This window comes from Heteronotia binoei, chromosome 5 (assembly GCF_032191835.1).
Source record: "Heteronotia binoei isolate CCM8104 ecotype False Entrance Well chromosome 5, APGP_CSIRO_Hbin_v1, whole genome shotgun sequence".
Classification (NCBI taxonomy): domain Eukaryota; kingdom Metazoa; phylum Chordata; class Lepidosauria; order Squamata; family Gekkonidae; genus Heteronotia; species Heteronotia binoei.
The window spans coordinates 42,471,518-42,492,506 of NC_083227.1; the positions used below are offsets into that span (position 1 = coordinate 42,471,518).

At 48.5% G+C, this 20,989-nt stretch overlaps 1 protein-coding gene across 1 annotated transcript in view; it reads left to right on the top strand.

The window, feature by feature from the left end:
* Positions 1–20,587, top strand: part of PLXNB1 (plexin B1) — a 159,050-nt gene extending 138,463 nt beyond the window's left edge. Inside the window, exons 26-39 of the mRNA XM_060239326.1 lie at positions 391–608; positions 7,504–7,682; positions 7,964–8,030; positions 9,321–9,467; positions 10,565–10,742; positions 11,153–11,256; positions 12,737–12,821; positions 13,109–13,275; positions 16,395–16,555; positions 17,283–17,430; positions 18,625–18,689; positions 18,780–18,855; positions 19,441–19,515; positions 20,455–20,587. Coding sequence (XP_060095309.1) covers positions 391–608; positions 7,504–7,682; positions 7,964–8,030; positions 9,321–9,467; positions 10,565–10,742; positions 11,153–11,256; positions 12,737–12,821; positions 13,109–13,275; positions 16,395–16,555; positions 17,283–17,430; positions 18,625–18,689; positions 18,780–18,855; positions 19,441–19,515; positions 20,455–20,559 — 1,775 coding nt within the window. The 3' untranslated portion in view covers positions 20,560–20,587. The remainder of the gene's footprint in view (positions 1–390; positions 609–7,503; positions 7,683–7,963; positions 8,031–9,320; positions 9,468–10,564; positions 10,743–11,152; positions 11,257–12,736; positions 12,822–13,108; positions 13,276–16,394; positions 16,556–17,282; positions 17,431–18,624; positions 18,690–18,779; positions 18,856–19,440; positions 19,516–20,454) is intronic.
* The last annotated feature ends 402 nt before the right edge of the window (positions 20,588–20,989 follow it).

Consider the following 20,989-nt stretch of genomic DNA (forward strand, 5'->3'; position numbering starts at 1 on the left):
AGCTCTTGGAGGACTGGCTACATCAGGATGGTATGGCCTAATATACAAAGGAGTTCCTGCTACAAAAAAAGCCCTGCCCCAAACTATATATTTTTAAAATAAATTTGGTGGAACAATGAGAGTGGGGGAGATTTCCTGACCTCATCAGGCAGGCCGTTTCACCAGGCAGGGAGTCCTGACAGAGAACAGTCAGGTATGGATAGCTGCTGATCTTTGTGCTCTGCTTGTGGGCTTCCTGCGAGTTCTCCACTGGCCACTGTGAGGAACAAGGTGCTGAACCAAATGGCCTCTCGGCAAAATCCAGCAAGAACCTTCTTTGGTTCTTAGCAGCATGGCTGTCACACCTTTTGGGACTTTGTTCCATAACTCAGATGCTTCCTTTCTTTCCAGACCTCATGACGGAGATGATGGATCTCACCAGTGACTTAGTTGGCACTGGAATTCCTTTCTTGGATTACAAATCCTATGCGGAACGAATCTTCTTCCCTGGCCACCGCGAGTCACCCATCCAAAGAGGTCTAGATGTACCAGAATGCCGGAGGCAGACGGTAGAACAGGGCTTGGTGCAGCTGTCCAATCTCCTCAATAGCAAACTCTTTCTCACCAAGGTAAACCAACACACCCATCGGGTAGGGCCAGGCCTGTGCTAGAGATGCAAAAACCAGACTGCAGACTAGAATCCAGGTTGCCTCAGTGACAGGTTTGTAACTCTTGTTGTAGAGAGAAAAGTCTGAAAATGTGTCAGAAAAGTTTAGAAACCAGGCAGGGTCAGAATGTAGGACTAGAGCTCCAAACAGTGAGTGGGATCCAGTGATTTGCTCACAACAGGATCGCAGATCTTTCTTGATCTCCCCACCCTCTGCAACCATTTTCATCCCTGGTAAAGTTGATTCCTGGGGGTTGCAGGACCTTTGTGAAATAATAGTCACATGGGCTGCTGTAAGGAGACGGAAGGGAGGGGACGGACTGCTCCACTCAAAATAATGCATTGTGCATTATAATGCATTGTGTACAGAATAGCCAGGAGATCCTAATATTGTCTGGCAGCCAGAAGCTCTAGCTCTTTGAGTTTTATGCACCACTAGGGGAGAGGCATTTCAGAGGTGATTTGCCATTGCCTTCCTCTGCGTCACACCCTTGGTATTCCTTGGAGGTCACCCATTCAAATACCAGCCAAGGCTGACTCTACTTAACTTCTGAGATCTGACAGGATCAGACTAGCCTAATGTAAACAGATTAAAACATCACAGTTCCAGTGTTGGAAAAGGTAGGAAGGCCAATGGTACTTTTTCCCCACAAATGTCAACACTGCAGGGTAGTCACAGTGGGTTGGATGACCAGACTCCCTTTGGCTGCGCTCCGCTGGAAGGAGCCTTGCTGTGGAGGAGGAGGGTTTCTTCTGCATTTCGTACTTCACGAATAGCACAATTCGAATCCAGTAGCACGTTAGAGACCAACAAATTTCCAGGTTATAAGCTTTTGAAAGTCAAAGCTCCCTACATCAGATATCTAACGAAGGGAACTCTGACTCTCAAAAACTTGTACACTGGGAATCTTTGTCTCAAATCCGGCTCTTCTGCTTCAGATTAAGGCAGTTACCCACCTGAAATTGTGTCCATGAATGGCAAAGTCAAAGAGGCAATTGAGTTCTTGGAGACGATTGAGTTCACCTCTGTTTCTGCATTCAGCCCCTTGAGATTCCCTGATGGACCTTTATTCTCTTGGATCTTCTTCGTGGCCTCTGTGCTTCACACCCATGGGATTAGGGCGCCTGCACCAATCCCGATTGGTACCTAGAAAGCCCGGGATTTTCACGCCCACCCCCAGTGAGCATGTGCCAAGCCCCAAGTGCGCATGCCCACAAGGCGGAGCACGGACATCCCGCCAGTTCTCTTCTGACTACCGCGTTGAACAGTTGGTTCTTCCCAGCTCTGGTTGGTACTTACCTTTATTGCCTTTTCGCCTTTTTTGCCCTGTTCTTCTATCGTCCTTTTTCTACTATCAAAAAAAAAAGAAAGAAAGAAAAAGAAGAGGGGGAGTTATTGATTCTTTTTCTGACCCTTTCGGGGTACCCCCCCCTTTCCCGCCCCATTTGGACTCATGCTTCGCTCAGTCTATGGACAAGCAGTGGGGGTTCTTCAAGCGCTGTGAGCGTTGCAGCAGTAAAATAGCTCCTCCCGATGGTCACTTGCTCTGCTTGCTCTGCCTTGGAGAGAGCCACCAAGTCAACTCCTGCCCTCACTGTGCTCGGTTTTCAAAGCAGACCAGAAAGAATAGGGCAGCCCACCTTTCAGCCGCTCTCGTGGAGTCCGCCCTTACTCTGAGTAAAATGGCTTCAACTCTTTCAACACTGTTGTTGACTGCTCTATCGACATCAACCCTGGCAGTGGAGACAGGTGTCCATAACCAGCTGCTGTCCGATACCGTTTGCCCCCTCAAACGTGCGGGCTCAGTTTCGCAATCGGAGTCCTCGACACCTGCGAAGAAAAGCAGGGAGGACGTGGGGTCTCGTCCGGACAAGGGAAAGAAACATAAGAAGGATAAGGTGAAACAGAAGAAGCACGACCATGTTAGTCGCACCCCTTCTCTGACCCTGAATTGTTCGGTATCGACTTTGACTGCTATCTCAACGATTCCACCTAAACAGATCTTGGCCTCTCCATCTCGTCAGAGAAGCCCCTTGGTACCGAAAATGCTACACACTCAGGCCCTCTCCAGTTTTGAGCCTGAGATCAATCTGACGCAGTTATCATCTTCTCCTTGTTCTGGTTTCCGGGGCAATAGATAGAGACTCTCCGTCAGACCCTGATGCGTCTCAACCAACCTTACAGCCACGGCTTAGACTTTGATCAGTCGACCCTGACATTGATCATCAGTCTACTTTCCGCAGGCCACCTCCACCGCCGACGTGGGATCAGTGTCAGTGGTCATACTTGTACGGGGCTACCCCTTCAACCCATGCCACCTTCCACGAGATGCGCTGGAGTGAGAGCAGTGCTCGGAAGCATCCTTCTGCTCCAGGGTATCTCATCATTCACCGACCCGACATTCACTGTCGACCACTGTCTCCATCCCTCCTCGGCAGGAAGGCCGAAAAACAGAGAAACCTCATGAGCCTAAGCTGGCGGAAACTCTAATCATGTCACCCACGAAAGACTTACCTTCGACACCGCACTTGTCAGAACACTCAGATGTCCAGGGAGCGTCATCCGCCTCCAATACGGACTCCGATGCCAAAGGCTCCATCGATAAAACCCAAACCTAGTCTTCTCCAAACCCTCAGCTTGCTGATGATCTCCCCATCTCGCCTTCCAAAGACCTGAAATCTTATGGAGATCTTGTCAAGCGTATAGCCCAGTTGCTTTCCTTACTGACAATCCAACCTCAGCCTATAGTTGATGACACGGTCTTTGATATCATGCAGCGTGACACATCCACTGCCATTGCCCTTCGAGTCACCAAGGTGATCCTGCAAACCATCAAGGAACCCTGGTCTAAGCCAGCATCCACTCCAGTATCCTCCCTTAGGCTGGATCATATGTACCATGTTCAGGAGACGGGCTGAGTTTTTGTTCTCACACCCATTCTCTAATTCCATAGTGGTCTCTTCGTCCTCTTCAAAAACCAGAAAGGTACATTCTACTTCACCTGATAAGAAGGGTAGGAAGATTGACAGTGCCAGCAGAAAATTTTACTCGGCAGCTTGATTGGGAATCAAGATCTCTAATTACTCTGCCTGCATGGCTCGCTACCATTACTCACTTTGGGAACAGCTTTCTGGACACCTAGCTTCACTCTCCGAGGATAAGTGTCCCGCAGTAAAGAAATTACAAAGGGAGGGAATGCTGATAGTGAAACAGCAACTAAATACATGGTCATACTTCTTCAAAGACTCTTACCTCAGCCATCACTCTGCGACGCCATGACTGACTTCAAACCACAGTCTTGCAGCCAGACACCAAGGCCTACATAGAAGATCTTCCCTTTGAAGGCAAAGGTCTCTTTAGTGCTACTACAGACTCTGTCCTACAGGAGATGGACAAAAGAATTAAAATATCATGCAATTTAGGTGTCCCTTCTCCTGCCCCGAGGGCCTTCAAGTCTAAACCCTGGCAGAAACCCTGGAATAAGAAGCCTTTCTAGAAACAATCTCCAGATCACACCTGGAAGTCACGCTCCTCGCACTCTGGAAACAGATCTTCCTATGACAACAAGGGCAAGTTTACATCCCCGTCTGTGCATCAGATGAGGGCTCTGCTGGAGGAGGTCCAAAACCTTCTACAGAAACAAGCTATAGAGCAGGTTCCCCACCACTTTCTGGGTCGTGGGTTTTATTCCCATTATTTTGTGGTACCAAAGAAGGACGGGGGAGTCAGACCCATCATGGACCTCTGGGACTTGAACGATTTTATCACATATCAAAAATTTCGAATGTCAACTCTTCAAAGCATTCTGCCGTTAATCAAACAAGGGGATTGGATGGCTACATTGGATCTACAAGACGCGAACTTCCATATTACCATCCACCCTTGCCACATGAAGTACTTACATTTTGCGATAGGTCCAGATCACTTCCAGTACAGGTCCCTTCCCTTTGGTCTGTCCACTGCCCCACGTGTATTCACCAAAACCACGGTGGCGGCGGTGGCGGCTTTCCTGCGTCTTCAAGGAGTAGTTCTATTCCCGTACATAGACGATTGGTTGTTAGTGGCGAGTTCAAGGGACCTTCTCCTGCAGCATCTCGACCTGACTCTGAATCTTCTTGCAAACATGGGCTTGAAGATAAATTCCAAGAAATCCCATCTTGTTCCGGCTACTGTGGTACAGTTCATAGGAGCGGTGCTAGACACCAACCTACACAGGGCCTTCCTTCCCCAACAAAGAGGATATAGTATCACTGATCAGCCTCCTGCAATCTCGGAGGATGGGCTCGGTTTTTCAAATTCAGCGTCTTCTGGGACTTATAGCGGCAACAACCAACGTGCTTCTCTTTGCCAAGTTGAAAATGCGAACTCTGGTTTCTGAAGCAATGCCATGGCTTGGTAGGATCTCCTCAGCTTCTCCAGATTCCTCCCTCGGTCCTCCGGCCTCTGAATTGGTGGAGAGAGAAAAACAACATTTTACAGGGAGCACCATTTCATCTCCCACCCCCATCTGTGACAGTCACCACCGATGCATCCTTGTGGGGTTGGGGAGCTCACCTGAATGGCCTCTACGTGGGAGGCCCATGCCCCCCCTCTTTCCTGCATCATCACATCAACTTCTTGGAGCTTCTAGCCATCCAGTATGCTCTTCGGTCATTTCGTCCACTGATTGCTCACTGCACAGTGGCAATTCTGACGGACAATACGACAGCGCTCAGCTACATCAATCGTCAGGGCAGGACCTATGTGCCTTGGCAGTGGACATCTGGGAGGAGTGCATAAGCCTGCAGACCTTCTTTGTGGCATCCCATCTTCCAGGAGAGCTCAACATTCAAGCAGACACTTTCAGCAGGGGGGCTGCCCAGATACACGAGTGGGAGAACAGCTGGCCTTACCTGTCACCAGTGTTCCAGCAATGGGGTTGTCCTGCGGTAGACGTGTTCGCTTCAGCTCTGTGCCCAGCCTACTGTTCCAGGAGCAAGCGGGCATAGACTCGTTGGGAGACGGCCTCCTCTTCCCTTGGAATGAGAAGTTCCTATACCTCTTTCCACCCCTTCCATTGCTGACCAGAGTAGTCAACAAGATGTTATGGGAACATTCAGACTGCATTCTGATGGTGGCCATGGCAGAGTTGGTTCCTTATTCTGCTAGGTCTAGCCAATGGGTTGTTTCACCTTCCCCCCCCCCCCCAAAAATCAGATCTTCTGTCCATCCTGGGAGGGAAGCTCTTGCACCACAACGTTCCACACCTCAAACTAACAGCACGAAAGATTACTCCTCAGGCTTTTCAGCAAGAGTCCAGCACGTTTTATTGAACAGCCGCAAGCCTTCTATCCGGCGATCTTATGACTACAAGTGGTCTAAGTTTGTGGACTTTCTGGGGAGTCCCAATGCTGAGGCGCATGTGATGGGACTGCCACTAATTTTTGAGTTCTTGCTCTCTTTAGTGGATGCAGGCCTGAATTACTCTTCAGTTCGTGTTTATCTAGCTGCTATTACAGCCCACCATGACCCCAAAGATGACTTTTCTGTGTTTGCACATCCACAGACTAAGAGATTTCTTAAGGGCCTGCTTCATCTGCATCCACCCACTAGAAAGTCCACCGAGCCTTGGGACCTTTCCTTGGTGTTGGATAAGTTGTCAGGTTGCCCATTTGAACCTATGGCCATCTGTCCATTGAACCTCCTCTCATGGAAAACAGCCTTCTTGGTTGCCATTACCTTGGCTAGGAGAATTGGGGAGCTCATGGCTTTGCGTTGTGACCCCCCCTCCTTACCTTTGTTTTCAAGAGGATCATGTTTCATTGGTTCCTGACATATCATTCCTTCCGAAGATAGTTTTGGAGTTTCACCTTAGTTCAGACATTTCCCTACCAATATTCTACCCCTCACCGTCTTCCGAGGAGGAGAGACGGTTACATTCGTTGGACGTGAAACGAGCTTTGCTTTTCTTCCTGAGTAGATCAAAAGCCTACAGGAAGGACCCACATTTGTTTGTTTCTTATTCTACTGCAAGGCTAGGAACTAAGATTACATCTCAAAGATTGTCGAAATGGCTAACAGAGACTATTAAGCTCTGCTACTTGTTAGCTAAAAGACCCTTACCAGGCCCCATGCGTGGGCATTCCACGCAGGCCCTGGCCACATCCACTGCCTTCCTTCGAGGTGCTTCATTGGCTGGCATTTGCAAAGTGGCTACTTGGGCTTTGCCGCATGCCTTCATGAGACACTATGCTTTGGATGTGCGCAGACACCAGAAGTCTCAAGTGGGACGTCTGGTCTTACAGGCTGCTACTTCTGGATGACCTCCAGAACCCTCCTCCAGGTATGTCTGCTTGCTGTTCTCCAATGGGTGTGAAGCACACGAAGAAGATATATAGGTTGCTTACCTGTAACTGATGATCTTCGAGTGGTCATCTGTGCATTCACACTAGCTGCCCTCCTTCCCCACTGCTGTTAGTCCTCCTTTGTCTGGCCTTGACAGCAGTCAGAAGGAACTGGTGGGATATCCATGCCCTGCCCTGTGGGCATGTACACTTGGGGCTTGACGCATGCTCACTGGGCGTGGGCATGAAAATCTTGGGCTTTCTAGGTACCGATCGGCGCAGGCACCCTAATCCCATGGGTGTGAATGCATAGATGACCACTCGAAGATCATCAGTTACAGGTAAGCAACCTGGTTTTTTTTTTGCTCTGTCCCTCAAAGCTATTTTGGTAGCCACATATTTGTATAAACGATGCAGGCAAACCCATGTGCATATTCTTGAATGTGATCCAACTCCCCCCACCCATAAATTGCCAGCAATATGACAATTTCCTAATGCCTAATTGCAATGGTTGGTCTTCTCCCTTGGTCCAGTTCATCCACACCCTGGAGATCCAGCGGACATTTTCTCCAAGGGACCGTGCTTATGTCGCTTCCCTTCTGACAGTCTCATTGCATGGGAAGCTCGAGTACTTCACAGACATCCTCAAGACTCTACTGAATGACTTGGTGGAGCAATACGTGGCCAAGAACCCCAAACTGATGCTGAGAAGGTGAGGACCTGGGCAGGTGAGAGGACTTCACCATTTTCCTCTTTAGGCTAGGCTTTTGGGAGTAGTTGTTGATGCAAACCCAATAGCAGCAGGGATGGCCTCAATGTGAATGGCAAAACAGAACAGCAGCAGCTTGATAGTTTCCATTTCCCAACTTTAGAGCATAGAAAGAGTCATTTATGCATAGCTGGTTCAGTTTGCTGTAGCATTACACAACTTCTTTGGTTGCCATGCTAATTCCAGGAGGGAGAGAACCATAATAAAAATGGGTTCTCTTTCAGGACAGAAACTGTGGTGGAGAAGCTGCTGACCAACTGGATGTCCATCTGCCTGTATGCATTTGTAAGGGTAAGGCACCCCACCTGTCCATTTAAGAGGGGAGGAGCTGAAGATGGAATGCTGTGTCCTGCAAAATACATTCATTCATTCAGTAATAGATGTACTGTCTTTCTGCCTGACCATAAGCCTCCAAGTTAGCTCATAGTAAGAGAAAATTAAGATACAATCAATATAATATTTTTATAGGGGCCTGGTGGAAATCACTGACTGATTAAATAATGGAGAGAAACAGTGCTATAGGGAGAGCCAGTTTGGTGTAGTGATTAGGAAGACTCTAATCTGGGAGAACCAGATTTGATTCCCCGCTCCTCTATATGCAGCCAACTGGGTGACCTTATGTCAGTCACTGTTCTCTCAAAAGGAGTTCTCCCAGAGCTCTCTCAGCCCCACATGCCTGACAGGATGCCTCTTGTGGGGAGAGGAAGGGAAAGAGACTGTATGCCACTCTGAGACTCTTGAGTGAAGGGCGGGGTATAAATGCAACTCTCCTCCTCTTTCTTTTCCTTCTTCTCATTCTCTTTCTCCTCCTCCTCCTCTCCAGTTCCTTGCCGCTACTATTCCAACTGTTGCTCTTTAATGCATATACAGTAACCATGGGGAAACAAGCCCCCCTTCCAGAAGTTACCTGGAAACCGTAGCCAGTAAGCCCTGAGTGTTTTGATCCCTGGGGGTGGGAGGTTGTTTGCCCAGGAATTGAGTGAGTGGGCCTGAGGGTGCCAATAACTGGGGAGTAATAATCAAATGTGGCTCTGAATCCAGAAGCAATGAGTTAACTCTAAATTTTGTTGGCAGTAAATCAGGACTGGACATTGTGACCAACACTGAACACACACATTTCACCCTTAAAAACTGAAAAAAAGTGATCTCTTGCTGACATAGGCACTTAAAGGAAGCAAATTTTTAGTCCTGGTATATGCAGGTCAGCTGCCAGTCAAGCCACTAAAAAAAAGAATATTTTTGACATTGACTTGATTAGATTCTTGCCCTCGAACCAGTTCTTCTCTGTATGTGTGGCTGGAATGGCTCAGGGCAGGGCCTTTTTTTTAGCAGGAACTCCTTTGCATATTAGGTCACATGCCCCTGATGTAGCCAATCCTCCAAGCACTTACAGTAGGCACTAAACTAACAGCCCTGTAAGCTCTTGGAGGATTGGCTACGTCAGGGGGTGGGGTGGCCTAATATGCAAAGCAATTCCTGCTTTTAAAAAAAAAGCCTTTGCTCAGGGTGGCAGATGAAGCTCTATAGCCCACCCTCTCTTCAATGTGATGGCTATTGAGGCCTTCTCCATTTTCCCATCAGGACTCTGTTGGGGAGCCACTCTACATGCTCTTCCGAGGCATCAAGCACCAGGTGGACAAGGGGCCGGTGGACTGGGTGACCGGGAAGGCCAAGTACACCCTAAATGACAACCGCCTTCTCCGAGAGGACCTGGAGTATCGCACGCTGGTAAGAGCAGCTGAAGGTCTTGCTTGGGAAGAGCTAGTTGCGGGCCAGAGATTCAGACATATTGTTCCAGCCACCCGATAAATCCCAGTCATTTCCAAGCCCTCCCATCTGCCTTTCTAGCAGTTTCTCCATCCTTGTGAAAACTGCTCCATTTCAGCTAAACTCCCTGCTGGCTGTGGTCCAAGAAGTTGTTCAGGCTCCTAGGATCTGTTCTAATCCATCCTTCCATCTAGCTGGGCAGGCTTACTTCTAAAGGGTGGCCAGTGCAAGAGTCACTGTTTCCGCTCACAGGTGTCTCAGTGGTCCTGTCTGCTGAGATTTTCTCAACCAATGCCTGCGCCCAGCTCCACTGTTGTTCAGACCACGGGCCCCAAACTTGGTGCTCATGGGCACCATGGCACCCATCCACACCTTTCCTGGTGCCCATCAAGTGTTTTTAGAAAGTGGATGGGGCCAAGTCAGGCTTCTTCCCAGCAAGGTTTCTGATTGGCCATTGGAGACTAGATTGACTGTGCAGATTTTTTTAAAAAAACATTTATATGGCAGCAGCTCTCTCCATAGCACAAGAAACTTCACCTTGTGACTGAAGGTAAACTCTGGCACCATTTTGGCAACTGGCATTGCCTCCTGTGGCAGCCATTTTGTGGCTGTGCCCTGTGTCAGAATTCCAAAGGAATTCATAGGCTCAAAAAGGTTGGGGACCCCTGGTTCAGATATTTGCAGAGGACAGATGTGTTTCTACCCTAGCCACTGATTCTCCCCTGCAAGTGCCGTCCACTCTAGGACACACTTCCACCTGCCAGGCTTACTTTCAATTTCTGAACCCAGCTGGGTTTAAAAAGCCTTTCAGCGTGATCAGGTGCAGAGAGAGGTTAATCAATACACCATCCTTACCACTAATCTGCCTTGTAAAACGGAGGACTGGGATTCCCACCTCATCCTATCTTGTATTCTAGGCTAAAGCCCTTTGCTAAAGAGTTGTGACTTATTCCTTCATGTCCCAGTAATGTTAGGGATCAAATTTAGCACTTGGTTTGGAGCTTGTGGGCAGCTGGAATACAGCTGAGTCAGATTGCCTGGGCTGTTTGTTTTTGCAGACATTAACTGCCTTGGCGCAAGCTGGGAGCACAGTGGGAGGAGCAGAGGGTGCCCAGGGGGTACTGGTGAAGGTGCTGGACTGCGACACAATCACCCAGGTGAAGGAGAAGATTCTCGACCAGATCTACAAAGGGACGCCTTACTGCCACCGGCCAGACCCAGATTCTCTTGACTTGGGTGAGCAGCATATCAGCCTTGGGCACTGGAGGGCATGGCTGTTATGGTGGGATCCTGAGATGCTCTAAATGGAAGCCTTTCTCTTTCTCCAATTTGTGTTGCTGTCTGGCATGCAGTTCCCCCTTTTAAGTCTATATATTCAGGGCATTGCTTGCTGACTCTGTGCTGACATGGTTGCTAAGCAACAGCAACCAGGGTTCTTCATCCATTTCCGGGTCAACTCAAGAAAGGCAACAGGAAGCCTCAGTGGGGAGACACCACCAGCAGGGGGTTCACTGTCTGGCTGCCAGGAACATACTGAGAGCACACAGGACAAGTGTCCTGCCCTCTTGAAGGACTGAGACCGTTGAGCCTTTTCCCCCAGCAATACTCTCAAACCTTACTTTGTTTTCTGTCTCCAACTGTGACAGAGTGGAGATCAGGCCTGGCAGGGCACCTCATCCTCTCCGACGAGGATGTGACATCAGTTGTCCAAGGCAATTGGAAGCGCCTTAACACAGTGCAGCACTACAAGGTGAGGAAGGGCTGGAGAGTTGTTGCTGCTTCTATTAACTGCATTCTAGTTTGGGTCATTGCATGAGCCGCCTCACGCCCAGCACCTTCCTGCAAGGCTCCAGCAGGGCACAGAATGGCTTGCAGCCCTGATGTGGCCTCTTGTGTAGGTTGATATGTGAGGTCTGGTGAATGGAAAGTTCTGCTTCGTAGTGGGGAATTGGATTATGTAGCCTTTCATTCCTTTCTGATGCTAGAATTCTGTGGAGATAGTTTCAAAGTATAGCCCATGTTAGTCTGCAGCAGAACAGTTAGATTTGAGGTGAGTAGAGTGTTAGAGACCAACAAGCTTTCGGGGATATGAGCTTTCAAGAGTCAGAGCTCTGTATGCATCTGTTAAGGGGAACTTTGACTCTTGAAAGCTCATACCCTCCCCTCCCAAATAATTTTGGTCTCTAGGATACTACTAGACTTAAATCTAGGATTCTGTGGAAATCCACCCAATTCTGTGTCCACTTGGAACATAGGCAAACCTGAGGCCTTGGGAGAGGGAGCCTCAACATGGTGCTTGTGGGTGCAACCCACCAACACCTTTCCTGGTGCCTGCCAATTGCTTTTAGGAAGTGTGTGGGACTAGGTGGGGCTTTCTCCCAGCAGGGCTTCTGATTGGCTGTGCAGATTAAAAGGTAAACAGAGCTTCTGCTTTAAATGTTGAACAATTACTATGAGAGTTATGCATGACCTCACTTCCTAAAATTTTACAATTGGCTCCACCCTCCTATGGCAGCCATTTTGTTGCTGCGCACACTACCCTGTGTCAGGATTCCAAATGTGCCCACGGGATCAAAAAGGCTAGGACCCCTGCCATATGAGATAGGGCATGTGAGGTCTTGTTTATTTATTTATTTATTCGCCCTCTCCTGCTATAGCAGACCTCAGGGTGAGTAAAAGCATGTTATAAAAACAATCATAAATAGTTATTTTAAATTATTTAAAAATTAAAAGTTATCATAATACATAGATGGTGCATGCCATACAATTTTATAATCTATCATAGACAGCGTATTTATCTTCACCATCAAACAAAGCAAAACAGAAATCAAATGACAAGCTCAGCTGCAAGTGTTAGTTCAACAGCCTTCATAGCAAAAAGCCACAGAAGCGCATTCGGTGAGCATATTCGGCCCCTGAAGCTTATCAGATGCTCTCATAGGCCACAGAAATAGCTTTCCCAATATGTCTATGCTATTTTCTATTTTGAGCACCTTTGCAAGTTTTTTTTAAAAAATTATTTAAGCAGTGAACTGGAGCAGCTTTGGACTGGTTCTTACCCAGTTAAAAGCTCCAGGTTTTTGTACATACATACAGCATTCCATGTGGCTTGGTATGCATGGTCCCAAATGAATATATCCTTGGTCCTTGAAGCAAAGCACTAGGAAATAACACAGCATTGCAAAGGTTTCTACCCTGCTGCTTCATCGGCATGTTTGTGTGCGTTTTAGGTGCCCGATGGAGCAACTGTTGCCCTTGTTCCTCGGATGACCAAGCAACTTCCCAGGGAGAACCAGGATTACATCCCTGGAGAGAGTGAGTCATTGCAACTCTTTTTAAAAATGGGCATTGTGAACGGGATGCTGGAGAAAATTATACAGTCGAGAAAATCTCAGCACCTGCCCTGGGCCAGAAGGATAGAGGAAGAGATACACATTTTATTTCTGCTCTTTGCAAAAAAGAAAAAAGAGAAACCTTTGCAAGACAGAATCATGGTGATGGATTGGCAAGAGAAAGTCTGCAGTTCACTGGCAAGACCTGAACATGTTAATTCAGAAACCAATTTTAAAAAATTGTACAATTCTTTATTCTCTGCATCCTAGAGACTCCAATGTTGGAGGATGCTGATGAAGGCGGGATGAAGCTTTGGCACCTGGTGAAGCCCACAGAGGAGCCTGAGCTGCCAAAACATCGCCGAGGGAGCCTGCGGGAAAGGGAAAGAGCCAAGGCCATCCCTGAAATCTACCTGACTCGCCTCCTCTCCATGAAGGTGAGGAATAAGAGAGGCCAGAGCATGCAGAACATCCCAGGTTCTGTCCCTGGCGTCTCTAAATAAGAACGTAAGAGAAACCATGTTGGATCAGACCAGTAGCCCATCCAGTCCAACACTCTGTGTCACGCAGTGGCCAAAAAACCCAGGCACCATCAGGAGATCCACCAGTGGGGCCAGGACACTAGAAGTCCTCCCACTGTGTTCCCCCCCCCCCCACAGGCACCAAGAATACAGAGCATCCTCTGCCCCAGGTAGAGAGTTCCATTAATATGCTGTGGCTAAATAATTCTCTAGTGAATAGGGGATGTGAAAGACCTCTGTCTGAGACCCTGGAGAGCCACAGGCATTCAGCATCAGCAGTGCTGACCTTGATAGATCAAGGGGCTAACTCAGACAGCAGATTCATGTATTCAAAAGCAAAAACAAAACTCCAGCACCAAGGGGAGGGGATTCCTCCCTACCAATACATTCTGGTTTTATTTACAGTTTTAATTGAAATAACACACAAGCACACCATTTTCAGAAAAAAATTGTAATAAAATGGGCCACAACTTTATGGGTTACAGCTCGTCGACTGACCCACCTGCCAGTCGATGCTCCATTGGTCACCTTGGGATGGCAGGTTTTGGGATTCCGCTAGGGCAGAAGCCCAGAGGTGGTCTCCCCTGCCACCTGAGTGTGAGGGTAATCCCCCGGATATGCCCCCAGGCTGGGCCCATCAGTCGCCCCTCATGCCAAAAATCCCTTAAGGGGATCCCCACACTCAGGAAGTGGGCACACAGGCCGATTTTCCTGAGAATGGATGCAGCCCTATGCTGATAATGCCAAGTTGTGACAAGAAGACAAAACATATATAACCCCTGAAAAACACCTAAATAAAGGGCTGGGAGAGAGGGCCAAGCCATCTGATGGCCAAAGAGGGCAGGAAGAGGTGGGGCTGTGATCTAAGTAGCTGCTGGCTGTCCCTGCCCTCTGACCTACCCCAGAGATATCCTATAGGGCCAGCATCAGGATGGGGCAGGCCCTCCTTCCCGCGTTTGGCTTGGCCTCCCCCTCCAAAAAAAGACTGCCCTCCATTTTACACCTCTCCGCAGTGCCACAAATGGGAGCTGGTTGAATCCGGATCCCTGCTTGCTAAAAAGTTTGCCTTGGTTTAGGTTCTCTTTAACATCCTTCTCCTCTCATTCTTTCAATCTGTGTTTTTGGAGCACCATCAACAACACGGCATCATGAAACCTTGTCATGGTGGCATAACTCTGCACCCAATTTCAAATTGTGGGACAGGAGAAATCCATAGGAAGAAGAAATTGTGGGAAGGAAACCCTTTGAAGGACTCTGGCAGGACTGTGATTCCAGTGATACTTTTAGAATGGCTTCTTTCTATTGTGGAACATGTATATCCCGCTAAAATTGAAATGACTAAGAGTTGAGGGGGTTACTTAGATGTAATTTGATTGCAGGTGATTTGGAAATGGGCCCAAATAAAGAGAAGCTTGGATTGTGGTGTTAGCTGCAATGTAGAAAGAAAAGGGGGTTGCACCAAGGCAAAACAAAGAAGAAACAAAATGGTGCAGAGGGAAATGGAATATTTAATAGACATACAGCTCCTACGGGTTCGCATGCAGCTTCATCCGGGGGAATCTTTCAGGTTCTTTTTTGTTCTGCTGCCATACATACACTGGAGCAGTGTATGTATAGGAATGGAACAGCATACATACACTGGAGCAGTGTATGTATGGGAATGTGTATGTATGGACATGATTGCTTTTTAAGTATCTGAAGGGCTGTCACTTAAAGGAGGGCAGGGAGCTGTTCCTGTTGGCAGCAGAGGAGAGGACTTGCAATCATGGGTCTAAATTAAGGGTGGGAAAGTACCAGCTGGATATTAGGAAAAACTTTTTGACAGTAAGAGTTGTTCAGCAGTGGAATCAGCTACCTGAAGAGGTGGTGAGCTCCCCATCACTGGCAGTCTTCAAGCAGTGGCTGGACAAACACTTGTCAGTGATGCTCTAGGCCAGAGTTTCCCAAACTTTTCTTTCCCGTGGCCCAGTTATTTTTACACTTTTCCTTCATGGCCCACTAAAATTTGGGGGTGGAGCCAGGAGAATTATGTCATTTCCTGTGGTGTCAAGGACCAAGTGATGTCACTTCTGGGGCACACTGAACCAAAACTCCACTTCCTGTGATGTCACTTCCAGGGCACTCCCTCAAACCTGCATCTTCTTTGGAAGTAAATTCATTTTCAGAAAAATCTCTTTGAAATTCACGCTGAGCCAAAATGGGGGTGGAAAGTGGGTGATCCTCTCTTTTCATCCCCATACCTGCATGCACCTACCTGCTTGTATATTCTCCAGTTTGCAAGCACTCCTAATGCCCATGTTCAATTGCCTGCACCACCTACACATCCCTTCCTGAACAGCACTGGCCAGTGTATTCAGGGGGGAGTGCTGTTGCCATTGCCATCAGGAATGCCAGCACTGTGTACCACCCACACTGGGCCCTGGCAGCTGCTCTTCCTCAAAATATGCTGACACATTTAGTAGGCCCTTCCTTCAGCTGCTACTACTGGAACCCTGCCTCAAGCTACAACCAAGCTTGCTTGGTTTCAAGAAAATCTTTCGACAGCTATTTTTCATACTTTTCTTTGGTTGAAACACTGGGAACTTGCTGTGAAAGGTAGCAGTGAATTGTACTGCAATTAATGAATTAATTTCAAGTTATATGAAGTTCATACAAGTTTTTCTGCAATTATCCCAAAAAGGATATTTATGAGGGGCTTGCATCTTTTTACTGGCTGTGTTTCCCATGCCTTTAAAAACAACCTGTTGGACTAGATGGCCTGAAGGTCTCTTCCAATTCTGTGTTTCTTTGATTCTTCTTTGGTTAGCTGCTATGTACCCACAAGCTCTTCTCCTTCTGACCTGCCCAGAATCTTTACCCATCGAATTCTGTTGTTTCCCCTCCCACACACACCAGTCTGGTTTCCCCTTAGCTTGTGGCTGGCTCTACCCTGGATGATGGTTGTAAATGTGCTCCATTTCTCTTGCTTTCTCTGCTGTCCTCAAACTGAGCTGCAGCAGTCCCTCCCCTTGACTCTGGCATGGGTTTGGTTGCAGGGAACACTGCAGAAGTTTGTGGATGACCTGTTCCAAGTGATCCTCAGCACCAACCGTCCCGTCCCTCTGGCTGTGAAATACTTCTTTGACCTGCTGGATGAGCAAGCAGTGCAGCATGGGATTACAGACCCAGAGACCATCCATATTTGGAAGACAAACAGGTATGTAACACAAGCTGCTGCCCAGCTCATCCCGAGAGCAGACAATTCCTGGAGGTATAAATGTCCCAGTCAGGAGCTGCTGCCAGTCTTCTGTGGACAATGGAGAATGTGACATGAAAGATGATAACTCTGGCAGTCTCCATCTCTGCTGCCCCTTCTCTGTGTTTTAATCCTTGGTTGCCACGCTAGCCCTATGTCCCCATTTTGCAGGAATTGTCCCCATTTTGCAGGCAGAGAAAGTAATGTGCTGAAAAACATTCTGGTACCTGTGTGGTTGAGTAGAGCTCCTAAACCACATTTCCCAGGTCCAAACCAAAGAATTTTATTTCACTAGAGTGATTCAACTCCTGACACCAAAGGCCAGTCCACAGGTTGCAAAGTATGCAGGCTGAGTTGGACGTGTATTGTGTTCTTCTCAATTCTTCGGCAGGTTGTGCCCAATTTGGATCAGGACTGTTGAACCAGGACTTCAGCTGTGCTGGAACAGGGGGAGGGGGAGCTATTTGACCAGGGATGTCTGCAATGGACCACAGAGCACTCACACAGGCCATTCCATGATAGGGAAATGGCAGCATACTTGCAGCTCACCTCTGACTGTAACACATGGTGCGGACTTGGGACCACATTTGGGTAACCCGAATGCACAAATCAGTCTCAAGGCTGCGCTTGATTTGCAGAGCTCTGAGCACATGCTATCTGTTGAGCATTTCCTCTCCTCTCTCCGTAGCCTACCCCTGAGGTTCTGGATCAACATTATCAAGAACCCCCAGTTTGTTTTTGATGTGCAGACTTCAGATAACGTGGACGCTGTGCTCCTGGTCATCGCGCAGACCTTCATGGACTCCTGCACCCTCGCCGATCACAAGCTGGGGCGGGTGAGCCGGGAAAGGGGCAGGCAGATAACTGCTAGTTCATTTTCTGTCTTGGAGAGAGCCTGGAGCCTGTCATTTCCTGGTGATAATTTGATGCACAGCAATTGTTGATATGGTGCATAAAATTTCTCTCAAAGCAGCTGTTCTGCAGTGGGTGTAGGGCAGGGGTGGCCAGACTTGCTTAACATAAGAGCCACATAGAATAAATGTCAGATGTGTGAGAGCTGCAAGACTTTATTTTAATGATACTGCTCATACTGCTCAATTTGGCGCTAAGAGGAGAGAGCCACAAGACATGAACATCAGAGCAGGGAGGAAGGAAAGCAAATAGATGGGGGATGTGGAAAGAAAGCAACCTTAACTTTAAATTCATTCTCCTAGCCACCAGATGGCTTTGCTTGGAGAAGTAATTTAAAGTGACAAATGCTTTCTCTGAGCTGGTTGCTGGGGGCTTCAAGAACCACACAATGTGTGTGAAAGAGCCACATGTGGCTCCCAAACCACAGTTTGGCCACCCCTTGTGTAGGGCATTTCCACAGCACAATCCCATGCTTTCTTGGGAAAAAATGCGGTTCTTTCCCTGGTTAGCATTCTCAGTACTCATGGGATTGTTCATTGCATGGAATGTGATTGGGCAACTAAGAACATAAGAAGACCTCTGCTGGGCTAGACTAGTGGTCTGTCTAGTACAGCATCCTGTTTCAGACTGTGGCCATCTAGTTACCCTGAAGGGCCAAAGAAATGGCATAGATGCTAAGGTCAACCTTTGCCTTAGAGGTTTGCTGCCACTGTAGGTGGAGGCTTTCTTTAGTCACCGTGGCTAGTAGCCATTGATGGTCTGCTCCTCCATGCATCTGTTTAACCTCCTTCTCAAGCCATCAATGCTTGTGCTCATCACTGCCTCCACTGAGTGAATTCCACTATTTAATCACTCACGGAGTAAAGAAGTACTCATATAGTGAAGGATGAACTCTGACATGCATAGCCAGTTTTGGAGAGGGCTCTGAACTTTCAGGAAAGGTGGGGGTGGGGCTCCTTGAAAGAAGAGCTGAGACAGGACTATCTTGTGCATTTTTGTGGACTTCTGATTTGTTTGCCTTCTCTCCCTCCCCCCATCCTAACTATAGAGGTCCCCTATTATTCCTGTTATTTCTACGTTTCACTAAGCATTGTAGTTAATTTCCTGCTACCTTCCAGGACTCTCCCATTAACAAGCTGCTGTACGCCCGTGACATTCCACGCTACAAGCAGATGGTGGAAAGGTGAGAGAGAGAGGGCTGGAAAGCCAGGAGTGTAAAGGGGTCAGGGAAGTGGGTGGAGAAACCAACAAGCTCTCTGCTTACACCCTGCAGATACTATGCTGATATCCGCCAGACGATCTCTGCCAGCGACCAAGAGATGAACTCTGCCCTGGCTGAACTATCACGGGTAAGTAGCCCCCAAGCCACAGTACTGGCCCTTTTGATTCCCCCATCGCCTTTCCTTTGCAGAGCCTGCTAGATGAGATAGTGTAATGCACATTTTCTGTGTTGTCTAAAAGTAGTTGTCTTCTGCTTTGCCAGTCTTCATTGTAGAGCTATAACATGTCTTATAGCAATCTTTCTTCCCACTTTGTAGCCAAGGCAGAAGTTATCAAGGGAAAATAAGGCTCCTGTCAGGTAGCCCACTTAGTGTGCACATTTCATAGATCCATGTGGAGATCCTCCTTCCCACACCCTTGTTGTGGAGGGCTACCAGATCCCACTTGGGGATGGGGGGGAGGTAGGGTTGCCAAATCCAGGTTGGGAAACGCCTGGAAGTTTGGGGCTGGAGCCTGGGGAGGACAGGGACCTCACTGGGGTAGAATGCCATCAAATCCACCCTCCCAACCATCCATTTTCTCCAGGGGAACGGGTCTCTGTAGTCTGGAGATGAGCTATAATTCCAGGAGATCCCCAGGTTCCACCTGGGGGCTGGCATCCCTATGACCTGTGGTTCCCTTGCTGATGAACCTATTCTCTCTCTTGGTTTCAGAATTACTCAGGTGAACTCAATTCCCTGGTGGCTCTGCATGAACTCTACAAGTACATCAACAAGTACTATGACCAGGTGGGTGTGGCTCCAGCTCATCTTTCAGGGGGGAGAGGGAGTGGCAAGGGGGGGGGAGAGCATCTTGCAGGCTATCCAGCAGCACCGCCCCCCCAGCCACCCCGTAGCATGGCTGGGGGTGGGCAGCAGGAAGACGGCAGAGATGACAATGGCAGCAAGGCTTCCCATTGTGCTATGAGGTCCCTCCTCTTCCCAGCTCAGCTCAGTCCAGCAGAGCCCTATGCTGGGTTCGGGCCACTCACCCTTGGACAGGAGTGGAAAAAGGGAGAGGACTGGATGGCAATGACTGTCAAAGTTGGTGGCCAGATAGACGTGACAGTCGCTAGTGACTGGTACCAATGTGGAAAACATTGCGTCTGGTTCAGCATGCTCCCTGGGGATTGCACCTGGTTCCTATGGCATACAGAACATGCGCTCTGCCAGTCCCCTGAAGCCCAGGCCCCTGAAGCTCTTCATAAGAACATAAGAGAAGCCATGTTGGACCAGGCCAATGGCCCATCCAGTCCTACACTCTGTGTCACACAGTGGCCAAAAAACCAGGCACCATCAGGAGTTCCATCAGTGGGGCCAGGACGCTAGAAGCCCTCCCACTGTGCCCCCCCCCAAAGCACCAAGAATACAGAGCATCACTGCCCCAGACAGAATTCCACCAATATGCTATGGCTAATAGCCACTGATGGACATCTGCTCCATATGTTTATCTAATCCTCTCTTGAAGCTGTCCATACTTGTAGCCGCCGCCACCTCCTGTGGCAGTGAATTCCATGTGTTAATCACCCTTTGGGTGAAGAAGTACTTCCTTTTATCATTTCTAACCCGACTGCTCAGCAATTTCATGGAGTCCCCATGAGTTCTTGTATTGTGAGAAAGGGAGAAAAGTACTTCTTTCTCTGCCTCCTCTATCCCATGCATAATCTTGTAAACTTTGTCTTCCCACAGATCATCACCGCCCTGGAGGAGGACCCGACAGCACAGAAGATGCAGCTGGGGTACCGCCTGCAGCAGATTGCTGCCGCAGTGGAAAACAAAGTCACAGACTTGTGACACACGCACAAGAAGGGCCAGCCGGAGGGGGAGGGAGGCAGAAAGCACCTACTGGCAATGGAACCAAGAGTTTCTCACTGAGGTGGAAGGAAGAAGCAGCGGTGGCAGCAGATCAGGCAGCTCAAAGGGCTGTGTGGGCCAGAGGACTTTGGTTTTTTTTACAGACTTTTAAAAAATAATAATAATAATAATGGTGAACTTTACAAGAGGAGCCTCCCCCAAACAGCGTGGGCTCCTCCGGATGAGCCGAGGCAAGTGGCTGGGAGGCCAGAAGTTCCGAATGTGCCAAGGGGGCTGGAGTCTTGCACAGTCCTGAGAGAAGCCGGATCTTTGGCATTCCTCTCCACCCCCATGTGAAGCCACTGGAGAGAACCCCTCAGGCGGGGGGCCCAGAGCAGCAGGAACTTTCCTCTGAACTTGTCAGGACTTT